At 31.5% G+C, this 12,131-nt stretch overlaps 2 protein-coding genes across 3 annotated transcripts in view; one reads left to right on the top strand and one right to left on the bottom strand.

Annotated features, from left to right (window-relative positions):
- The window catches only part of LOC117172763 (facilitated trehalose transporter Tret1-like), a 20,146-nt gene extending 13,112 nt beyond the window's left edge, over positions 1–7,034 (top strand). The window contains exon 2 of the mRNA XM_033360968.1: positions 5,574–7,034. Within this exon, the coding sequence (XP_033216859.1) occupies positions 5,574–6,892 (1,319 nt within the window). The 3' untranslated portion in view covers positions 6,893–7,034. The remainder of the gene's footprint in view (positions 1–5,573) is intronic.
- Positions 7,035–7,161: 127 nt separating this feature from the next.
- Positions 7,162–11,691, bottom strand: LOC117172762 (fatty acyl-CoA reductase wat-like). Of its 2 annotated transcripts, XM_033360965.1 has the most exons (10): positions 11,528–11,691; positions 11,243–11,382; positions 11,039–11,161; positions 10,826–10,951; positions 9,531–9,691; positions 9,230–9,339; positions 8,868–9,075; positions 8,294–8,536; positions 7,372–7,635; positions 7,162–7,283 (listed from the first exon to the last, which is right to left on the bottom strand). In XM_033360965.1, exons 1-10 carry the CDS (start codon positions 11,574–11,576, stop codon positions 7,199–7,201), a joined length of 1,509 nt encoding a protein of 502 aa, XP_033216856.1. In that variant the 5' UTR covers positions 11,577–11,691; the 3' UTR covers positions 7,162–7,198. The 2 variants fall into 2 exon arrangements, with proteins under 2 accessions (XP_033216856.1, XP_033216858.1); XM_033360967.1 differs by lacking the exon at positions 7,372–7,635 and having other exon boundaries at positions 7,197–7,283.
- Between the last annotated feature and the right edge of the window lie 440 nt (positions 11,692–12,131).

Here is a 12,131-nt window from a genome sequence, read left to right as displayed (position 1 = left end):
GGACCCTCTATCCGCAACCCGAGGACGCGTTCGGTGGCTTTGTCATAGGCCCTTCGGTTTGATTCTAGAGGAATCAATATATATATATATATATATATATATACCCCTCCCCCCAGTTTTCATTTCTGGAGAAGAAAATTCCGTAATTTTTTTTCGAAATTCAAATATTAACACCTGCTAGCGGGCACTTCAAAATTCCATCTAATGAACATGAGGAAATTTTGAATTTTCGAAACATTAAACTCATGTTCCAGGGTTTCATCGAAACGTGCCAAGCTTTTTTAGGGATTTAAGAGGAGTGCCTACGAAATAAAACCATACTAATAACTTTCATTGCCAACCCATCCCATATTTACCATCACTTTTTAAATACTTTTAAATTGTTTAAACAAATTTAAATTATTCCAACAATTATTTATTTATTAACCATTATGTAATTATTTCAACAATTAGTTATTGTTCATTTTCAAAATTTCTAAAAACTGAGCCAGAGATGTCCACTTCTTTTATATTGGTATCCTACGCTATTTTTTGTTGAACGTAATTTTGATACATTTCTTCTAATATTTAACAAAATCTTCATTTGTTTAAGCACTTTTTATTTGCTTAAGCAGTTATTTTTCGATACCTAAAAAATGAGATAAAATAGGAGACGTACAATTAGTTACGATTCTAAAAGTGTTTTTTTTTTAAATTCATTATTGAAACAAATTATAATTATTCAAATAATTAAAATGTGGTGAATGTATTCCTTCTATTTACTATACATACAGCAACATAATTGTATGTCGATGGGTCCTAAAAGAAAATACGCAACTCACGTATATAGAAATTTCCATATACTTAGTATAGAGTGCGCGATGTACGTAGTTTCTATCTATCGCCGCGAGTTGCGTATTTTCTTTTAGGACCCATCGATGTGTTCTACTTTATTTTATTTTTTTTAGCTATCGAAAGAAAACTGCTTGAGCAAATAAAGATTTTTTAAACAAATAGATATTTATTAAATATTAAAATAAATTTTTCAAAATTATGGAATTATACAACAAAATGTAGCATAGGATACTAATTGAGATGACGTACGCAACAACTCGACAAGCGCTCGAAACCACGTTGAAGTATTGTCCAATCGGGAAAATCTATCGATAAAAAAAGTGGTCGAAACGTAAATTAAAATATACATTCGTATTCAGCTTGAAGTGGCCGACAAATATTTCTCAGGAAACTTTTTGATGTAATAATTATTACTTAAGATAAACAATAAAAACTTTTAAAATTTTCCGATCAAAAATCGATGTTTTGTAAAACACAACTCGCGATTATTCGGCCGTTTGTTGGTAAAAATGCTTGGAATTTGTATGGTGTATTCTCAATATATAAGGGATGACTATAAACAAAGCACTTTGTTTGAAAAGCTAATATTTGTTTCTTCTGTAGACTTTGAAAAAAAATTTCTGAAATTTTTCGGCAAAGAGCAACAAAATACTCCAGCGGCAGTGTGTTTTGACTTCAACTCGCTGCCATTTCTACAATTTCTGACCAATTATCTTAAAATTTTCAGAAAAACTTTCTCAAAGTCTATTGAACAACTTTCTCACGACAAGTTATTTCTACGAATATTTTTTCGATGACTGTCCTACTGGTCAAAGTTGGCAAAACGTGATTTTCGTTCGGAATCAATTTGCTATTGAATAAAAACAAACATATTCGCGTTTTAAACAAAGTGCGTTGTTTATAGTCATCGCTTATATATTTAGAATACACTTTACAAATTTCAAGCATTTTTATCAACAAACGGTCGAATAATCGCGAGTTGTGTTTTACAAAACATCGATTTTTGTTCCGAACATTTTCTAAGTTCTTATTGATTATCTTAAGTAATAATTATCGATTGAAAAAGTTTCATTAGAAAAATTTGTCGGCCGCGTAGCTTGAAAAGCGTTTTTTGGACCACCCTAATATATTATTATTACACCTTTAAGCCATTTCCCTTTCGGGGTAGGCGTGACTCACTCGGCAGGGGGAAGGAGTATTGTGTGGAAGAGATAGAGATTTTTCAGATTGATCCATAATTCTCGTGCTATTTAGGTAAATAACACGTTCGTTCCGCAACACTGCTCCGACCCAGGTTGCTGATCAATCTCTCTAGCAATCACCCCCAACGAAGAACCTCACGAAGTCGTTATGTAAGGTTCCCCACTTGGGTCCATTAATAGCCAAGGTCTTTGTTTCAGGCGTCATTCACTCTACTGACACTCTTTTTATTAACTATTTGCCGCCATACTTTCCTGTCCTGGCATACTTCTCTAGCTTCTTTTATGTCCGTGCATTTTTTCATGCAGGCTCTCGTGTTTCTGTGACTTCTTATGTCTCTTCTAAGTAGGGTCTCATTCCAACATTCTAACCATTCTTTCCGCGGTCAACCTCTGGGCACGCTGCCATTTACTTTACCTTGATACACTTGTTTCGTTAGTCGTTCATTTGGCATTCTCTCAACATGTCCGAACCATCTTAACCGATTTCTTTCCCATGTGTCTACTAGTGTCTCTTCTGTACCACATTCTTTTAGAACTATCTCGTTACTTACTTTGTCAATTAGGGTTCTCCCGCTTATTATGCGCATGAATCTCATGTCAATTGCGTTAATTTTACTCTTATCTTTTTCTTGATAAGTCCATGTCTCGCTACCGTATAGTACAGTCGGTACAAATATAGAATTATGTATTGCCATTTTAGCTTTATTTGATATATTTTTACTTCTGATAAGGGGACCTGCTTTACGAATAACCTTCTTACCTTCATTTATTCGTCTATCTAGTTCCTCATCTATCTTTTCGTCCCTAGTAAATAAGCTACCAAGGTATACGAACTTATCAACTTGTTAAATTCTCTCATCATTTAATAAAATATTGCATAGTGTTTTCTCACTTTTTCCTTCGAACACCATAGTTTTTGTTTTATTTGCGTTAATTTTGAGGCCCATGCTCTTCATGCTTGCATCTAATTTATTCAACATTCTTTGTAGGTCTTCGATAGACTCTGCCATGACAACCTTATCATCTGCGAACGCTAAACCTCGTACCCTTACTGTTTCGAGATCCACGCCCTCTTCGTCGAAGAGAGCCATTCTTAAACACTTGTCCATAAATAATATAAATAACCATGAAGACATAACGCATCCTTGTCTAACTCCTTGAATAATATCGAAGCAGTCACTCAGTTTTCCATTCACTCTTACACTCGCTTTGCTACCTGTATATATTGTTTTTGTAGCTTGTAGGATCCATCCATTGACTCCATACTCTTTCAGGACTTCCCAAAGTTTACTTCTATCTACCTTGTCAAAAGCTTTTTCTAGGTCAACAAATGCACAGAAAACTTTTCTTCCTACTCTCAAACTTTTTTCTGTTATTTGCCTGAAGCTAAATATTTGATCCGTACATGACCTTTCGGGCATAATCCCACTTTGGACTTCCCAAATCTTTGCTTCTGTTATTTTCATTACCCTACGAATAAGTATTTTTGAATATATTTTACTTGCGGTGCTTAATAAGCTAATCCCTCTCTAATTATTGCACTCGCTTTTATCTCCCTTTCTTTTGTATATTGGTACGATAACAGCTTCTTTCCAATCGTCTGGGACGTCTCCCATCTCAAAACATAAATTTATCAATTTGCGCAGCTTATGTGATATGTACTCGACACCGTGTTTAAGCATTTAAGCATTTAAGCATCGTGTTAAACATCGCAGTTGTGATGTCCTATAGCTTCATCTCCGAATTGTCTCGTAAAGTAGTCTCTGAAAGCCTCTAGTATTCCGTCTGCATCATATACCATTTCATCCCTACTATTTCTCATGTTGACAATTTCTGTACTTTTGTTTTCTTTCATTTTTTCATAAAGTAGTCTCCTGCTTCCTTCAAAGTCGTTTTGTATTTTTATCTCTTCTTCTGCTCTAATTGTATTTATACTTTCTTTAACTAATCGTTTAAGTATCCTGTTTTCGCGTCTATAATCATTTCTACGTCTACTTCTTTCCTCATTGCTAAGACCTGCGATGTTCAAAGTTCTCTTGTACACTTCTCTTTTTGCTTTTTGGGCAGCTTGAATTTCATCATTCCACCACGCATCACCAGAAATTCTTCCTATAACTGCGGTACCACACACTTCGATCGTACATTTAACAAGGATATCCCGTAACATTGTCCAGGCGCCCTCTAAATCTTTGTTTTTTATACGGTCCTCCCATGTTGCCCTATGTATGCTTTCGATTATCTTATTTTGGAAATCTATTCGCACATCCGGATTCTGTAGGTTCTCAATTTTGATACGCGTTTGTTTTGCTTTCTTGGGTCTCTTTTTTCTCCAACCCCGACCTAAGTTAATTTTTGAGATCAGAAGGTAATGATCAGTATTGCATTCAGGACCCCTCATGACTCTTGTATCTTTGACTAACTCTCTAAGTCTTTCACCCGCAACAACAAAGTCAATTATACTGCGGCTATTTCCTTTAGACCAGGTGTACATGTGGATCATTTTATGCCTAAACCAAGTATTTGTAATAAACAGACCCCTTTCTAAGCATATACCAACTAGTTTATCTTAGTTATAGTTTGTTCTTGGATCCCCAAAATTATCTAATACTCTTTCTGTATCCTGATTTTGGATGCCCACCCAACCGTTCATGTCTCCTAGTAGAATTATTCTTTCCCCATGTTCGCAGATGTTTATTGTGTCATTTAAAGTGTCCCAGAAGGCGTCTTTTACTTCTCTAGGATCACTATCAACCGGCGCGTAGCATGTTATAATAAATAGTCTTCTGATTCCTACTTTCATTCTAGCACACAGCAGTCTGTGAGATACGAAGCCATGGTCTCCGAGATGCTGCTTTGCTCTTTCATTCAAAATCAGACCTACTCCTTGTTTACCATGTGATTCACAGTCTACTCCTGACCATATTTCAAATCCGCCTTTCAACACCCCGTTTTTTATGTCTTTAGTTTCGCATCCCTTTTTCTTTGTTTCGGGCACACATAAAATATCTAGTTTCTTCACGTCCATGGTTTCACGCAATTCTTTTACCTTTAGATTTTTCCGTGTGCATGCCTTTTGTCATTAAAAGTTCCAGTTCTTTCCGAGGCTATTTTGTATTTTGTATTATTCATTTTTTAGATTATACGCCCAACTAACACCTTTATGCAATAAGTTTATTTTCTGAGTCGAAATCATGTCAACGTTAAGTATCAAATCGTCATATGGTGGAGATTGTAGTTCTAACGTCAGTCCAACCAAAAACTTCAGTTAATAAGGGAGTGTTAGGAGAGGGGGGGAATTATATATATATAATTTAATATACAAAATTTAAATATATTTCTCAATGTTGTTACATATTCTCAAATTATCCCCCATATTCCTACATATTTCCAAATTCTTCTTATTCACTGTCTTCTCAAAATATTCTTTATATTCCCCAATATTCTTCCTGGAATACATATACTCTTGGTACGCGAAAAATTAGAATAGTCCACCACTCGGTGAATGCTATCAAACCGAGTAAAAATTTTTATTTACAGCAAGCCTTCTGCGTTTGGGATTTGGTGCAGCTCAATATTGGACATCCCCAGCACTTCCGCATCTAAAAAACGAAAATTCCGAATTCCCGTTAACGTCAGATGAAGCTTCCTGGGTAGCATCTTTACTCAGCTTTGGATCTGTCATCGGTTATCTGCTGTACCCCCAATTTATCGATCGCATAGGTCGAAAATACACAATGCTTCTATTTGCAATCCCTCAAATAATATCTTGGATTTTAATTTTTTTTGCAAAAAATGTATCCTATCTTTACATAGCAAGATTCCTTGGTGGACTTGGTTACGGCGCTTCTTATGTTGTACAAATTATTTACGTTGGTGAAATTTCAGATAAAAATATCAGAGGCATGTTGATAATTCTAGCAAAAACATCTTTTGCCACAGGTGCCCTTATCACTGTAACATTAGGCGCTTTCCTCTCCTATGAAAAAATGAATTTAATTTTGCTCTTCATGCCGCTATTTTTCATTTTAACATTCTCTTTTATGCCGGAATCTCCCTATTTTTATTTGAAACACAGTCGAGATGAAGATGCTTTAAAAAGTCTATCAAAACTTCGAGGAATTGAAAATAAAAATTTATTGGAATTAACAATAGCAGAAATGAAACAAGATTTAGTTAACAATACAGTTTCTAAAAATCATTCTTTACGAAAATTATTCGGGAAGAAACGGCACAGAAGAGCTTTTTTGATAGCCTTAGTTGCCATTTTGGGTGTAATTTTTTCCGGAGCATTCACTGTCGTTTCTTTTACTCAAGAAATTGTTAGCTTCTGTGGGTTTTCTTTGGAACCTAAATATACTACGATAATAATAACATCGCTTGTTTTAATTTCATCGATTTTAATTTCCCCTTTGCCGGATTATTTTGGGAGAAAGATACTGATTTTATCTTATGGTTTAATCGGCGCTTTAAGTTCTGCAATGGTAGGATTAATTTTTTTTCTCAAATTTTATCATCAAGTGGATATTTCTTCGATTTCTTGGATTCCATTAATAGCATTAGCAATTAATAATATTGCATCTACGGTTGGATTGTACGGAATGTCTGTTATACTTTCTTCAGAACTTTTTCCAGTTGAGGTAAAAAGTTCGGCAGTTTCGTTGTTATATGTTGCAAATGATTCACTATTGTTTCTATTCAAATTGGGATTTCAGAGATCAGTTGACACATTTGGCATTTATGGGGTTTTCTGGATCTTTGCTGTATTGAATTTTCTATTGCCTTTAGTTACTTTCTCTATTATGCCTGAAACTAAGGGAAAAACTTTGGAAGAAGTTCAAAAATTAATAGGACGTTGATCTAAATATTTAACCGATTGAGGTCACCGAAAAAACTTGTTCTCAATGCTTTAAACAGACTTTCAGGTCTGTCCAGAAAAATTCTTACTTTGAAATGTCTGTCACGATACCCCATGTGATTTTCATGTTATTATTCCGAGGTGTAACTTCAACAGATTAAAGTATTTCTGGAAATTTTGCAGAACTTTATTTAATTTAATAAATATGTATTATAAACTTAAATAAAAAGGTAATTTACTTTGTACAATAATCGTCTTCTTTTTTAATTTTTGTTTTGACAAAATATCTATGCAGTAGAATTAAGAACTAATTTTGAATAAATAGTTTCCAAAAGAGCCAAATGAAGAAAGATGCCAACATAAATTGAAGGATTCGATGAATAATGTAGAGCCTGAAACAACAATTTGGATTAATTATAATAAGTTTGAAATAATTTTCAAATCATTTTAGATATAAATTATTTATAAAACGAATCTTACATAAAGTATCGTCGCCTGGCTCGTTTTTGAGCTTCAGGACTAAAATCATCCTTTATTACATACTGCACGATTCCTTTCCAATATAGGAAAATTGCTTCATACCAATCACACGTCTTTATATCAAAATTCATTAATTTTTTATCTATTTCTGAAAGTCTATTCCACATTAAATTAACGTTATTATTTTCGAAAGTCCACTCATTATGCACGAAGAATGTTAAACTATCCTGTAACTGATGTCCTTTTTTGTATATTTCGTAAAGCCTAGATAAAAATTAATTTCTACTAATTATTACTATTCTCTTTAGTAGTTTTTATCAATCCATTGCAATTGTTGGTCAATTTTCTACAATCGTCCTAAAATATTCTGGAACTCTAATATATTATGCATTGATCTACAATATTGAAATAAATTTAGAAATTTTACGGTATGTTATATACAATTCTTAATGCTTTAGAATGTTTTTAATTAGATTTTTCCTCCGTGCGTGTTTTTGAACAATCTAGATTGTATCCGATTTTTATTGAATATTATTTATTTTAGGTTTTCTGTAAAATTTTTTTAAAAATTCGTAATGTTTTTTAATATCCTCGAATATAATATTTCGCAATGTTTTTTGAAAATACTTAATCTTTCAGAATACTCTGCAATATTCTGGACTTTTTTTGACATTTCCAGAATATTTAAAAATGGTCTAGAAATTTCTGAAATTTTATAAATCTAAATATTTTGTTGTTCTTTGGGATTATCTATAATATAGTTCGTTTGTTTATAAAATTCTATATAAATTCTAAAATGTTTTGAAATATGCTAGGCTTTTCTGGTAGTTTTAAGAATACTATGGAATATTTTTGAACTTTCTTGAGAAGTCTGGAATTTTTTAGAATATCTTTTAATATGATTTAAATGGCTGAAACTTACATAGGCTTTTTTCTTAGGATTCTTAAAATAACGTCACCAAGTAAAGCTGGTATAAGGTGAATAAAAAAATCGCATGTAGAATACAAGATTGGATTTTTAACGACGATTGCATCAGGAAAATATATCATATTGCTTGGAGGATAATGAGGTCCACCTTTTTCAAAATGTTCGCTAAATTCTTTCCAAGTCAGTGGGTTATCTTTACCAGAGACGTAGTTATACACTGGTAAATCTTCGCTTGTTCTACGAAAAATATAGGTTTTTTTAAAATCTATTGCCTTCCATTGTCAATAAGTTAGTTCTAAAAGACCCAAAATTTCAATTTTTCTTATATCCTCTTATTCTGTCCAATTTTTCTAAAAAATATTTGCTACATTTTTCGAATTCAGAAATAAAATCTAGACGCCGAGCTTCAAGCAATTTTCACTAAATACAGTTCGCACATACCAGTTTCTTTATGCTTCTGTTTTCAAGATTTTTCTTTAATAATTTTAGAAATTAAAAAAAAAGTTAAACCATTTAAAAAAACAATTTGAAATAAATTTGTTCTAAGTATTACTACGTTTCTACGAACCCTATTCGCCTAATTTGCATAGTGCCTGTTTCCCAAGCCGACGCAATCAAAGCATTACAGACAAAATCAGCGGGCACTAAATCCACAACTAAAGATACATTACAAAACAATACACGTATTGCTCCCATTCCAATCCCTATTAATGATTGATTGAATCCCTGGAGAATATCCACCCAACCAGAAACAGGTTCTCTATAAGTTGCTAAAGCTATGGAGAAACATATTATTATAACTATCAATATTCTCATATAATTTGTAACAACTTAAACGTAATTAAAGAAAAATATAAATATTCCACTTTTCCATACAGTCCAGGAAAATTCTTAAATATTATATGCCGTAATTCAAAATGTTATATATACCTATTGAAAATCTGAATATGCAAAATGGCAAATCTCTAGCTTTCTCATTGAGCATCCCTTCAGAAATTGCTTTAGTAAAGATATAGGTGTTTGGAAACTTTCCTAGAATACTGTGAAAAGAATTAAGCATTATCATCAAATTTATTGGCATTTTATAAAAATATTTCTTAAACAATAGGTACTGTCTAATTTTACATATTCATACCGATACTAGTAACGATATATAATAATAGTGCTAGTAACACTCACCCTGGTCAAGCTGGAATTAATTAATTAACAATACGATAACTTGTAAAATTACCTTTTCGTGAATTTTACTTCTTCATCGCCAGAAAAATTTCTTTGCTCTATAATTCCTAAAAGCTTGTTGATTTGTTCATAAGTCAATGGCATAGGATATATTTTTTCTTCTATGTAGTCATTGACGCATTGACTAAATGCTGTCGATACATAAACAGCTGCCTGACAGTGAATTTTCAAATTAAACTTCAGAATGTCTTTCAAATTCTTTAACTGGATTCATTAACGGATAATTCTAACGACGATTGCATTTGCAAATTAAAATAAGCATATATGAATCACAGCTTATGGTAATTATAAAAATAAATAAAACAGAAGGAAAAATTGAAGAAAACTTTTCAAGCCAATTTTTTACATTTTTAATCATCTTGAAAATGGTTTATTTGAACAAACATTTCTATTTTATTCAAAAAATGATTTATTATGTTTCTAATTACAAAACTGTACAATTTTTTTCACTTTCAAACTTAAAAGTTGTTTTTTACCCAACTGAAAAATGGGAAAAAAAGTTCGATTCGCTTTGAACAAAATGATAATTCCAATGAAAACATGTCAAATATTAATTTAAAAAATCTATAAAATTACTGAAAAATCTATAGAATATGCTGAGATTAAATAATTTAAAAATTATAAAATTTCAAACACTAATTTTTTTAATTCCAAAAATTCAAAAATTTAATTTAATTTTAAACGTTTTAAACATTTACGTATGGTATATAATTATTCTCCGGTCAAATCGAAGTGATAATTTATTTATTTTCAACTTAACAATTATTAATGTTTTAAATTGTCATTTTTTAATTTCTGAATGCAAATATTAATTTTATGGAATTTTTAAATTCACTTCTAAACTCTTTCAAGTTAAAAACTAAAAACTTAAAATTTTAATAATGAAAAATTTGATATATTTTCAAATTAAGTAAAACTGCAATTGTTAAATTGTGCATTTTAAGTTTAGAAATTGACTCTGCTCGAAATTTTAACATATGTTCAAGATGTCAATTTAATTTTTAATTATTTGAATTTCAAATTTTGTACAATTAAAGAGTTGACAGTTTCAAAAATAGTAATTTATATAAGCACAATTTTAAAATTTAGCATCTAGTGATTTTAGAATTTACATTTTGTAATTTACAATGACAATCGGTTTGAATTTTTCATTCTTTCAAAATCTTTGAATTTTCCAATTACGTATCTTTTCCCCCTGAATAGTTAGCAGAACTATATTATTTAAATATTTTGGTATAAAAGTTCAGTAAAAGTTAATTTTTTTGACCTGATTCTCTAGTTACTTACCTTTAAATTTTTGCACTGTCTGCAAATTTGAATAATCTCCATTACACTATTGACATTGACAGGCACAGATACTCTAAATGGTTCATTAAATTTGGTAGTAGCTGCTAGATGAAATACAACAGACACCTGCAATTTTATTTCTTTAAATGCCAAAATTTATTATTAAATTCTTTCTATTTGATTTTATCTCTATGTGAATACTTAAAGGAATACCTCTTTCACAATCAAATCAAGATCCTGAGTTGACAGTCCAAAACCAGGTTTTTTTAAATCTCCACTTAATGCAAATATTTTTTTTTTGAAATCAGGATTATCCCTTTTTAAGGATTCAAAAATCTATTAAATAATGTAAAGTGTATTTTTCAAATGAAGGTTAAGAATTAACTTATTTTTATATAAAATATTTCAATAGATTACAGGCAAAGTAAGAATCTGATCCACTCGTTCTTGAACAGTTATCCCTTTTTTGGACCTCATTAATAAATATACTTTTCCAATTTCGGGACATACACGCAATAATTTTGCAATGAGAATTTTTCCAATAAATCCTGAACCACCTAAATATTCCAAAATTAGATTTAAAAAGTAACAACGAAATCGTTTTAATAAGTAAATGTTGTTTGTGATTATTGTACATGTGATTTGAAAATTAGAATTAAAACCAGTAAAATGTTAATTATGTATATTAAATGATATATTCACCTGAAATAAATACATTCTGTCCTTCGTAGAAATCTCGAATTTTAGACATGGTGAAAGTTTGAAATTTAATTAGATAATTTTTAGAGTTGCGAAAATTACTTTAGTCGCAATTCAGTTTTCTGTATATCTATATTTTCTATTTGTCTAAACTTCTGTCTTTGACTGGAGGTGTGTTTCACTTGACGTAATTGTCGACTGAATGTGGAATTGCAATTACAATGTAGTACATCACCGGGCGTGTAGTATTTAAAATTCAAATGTACGGATTCCTTTACGCATTAAGGTTTAAATTATTCAAATTTCTTTCAAAATAAGACGTCTAATTAATTAGATGTGGAAATGAGAATAGCAGGTCAAGAGAAATGACCTATGTTCCCATTATTATTATTATTATTATTACACCATTAAGCCATTTCCCTTTCGGGGTAGGCGTGACTTACTCGGCAGGGGAAAGGAGTAGTGTGTGGAAGGGATAGAGATTTTCCAGATTGATCCAGAATTGCCAGGTTGCTGATCAATCTCTCTAGCAATCACCCCAAGCGAAGAACCTCACGAAGTCGTTATGTAAGGTTCCCCACTTGGGTCCATTAATAGCCAAGGTCTT

Source organism: Belonocnema kinseyi, chromosome 5 (assembly GCF_010883055.1).
Source record: "Belonocnema kinseyi isolate 2016_QV_RU_SX_M_011 chromosome 5, B_treatae_v1, whole genome shotgun sequence".
Taxonomy (NCBI): Eukaryota; Metazoa; Arthropoda; class Insecta; order Hymenoptera; family Cynipidae; genus Belonocnema; species Belonocnema kinseyi.
This window is presented reverse-complemented; position numbering and strand designations above follow the sequence as displayed.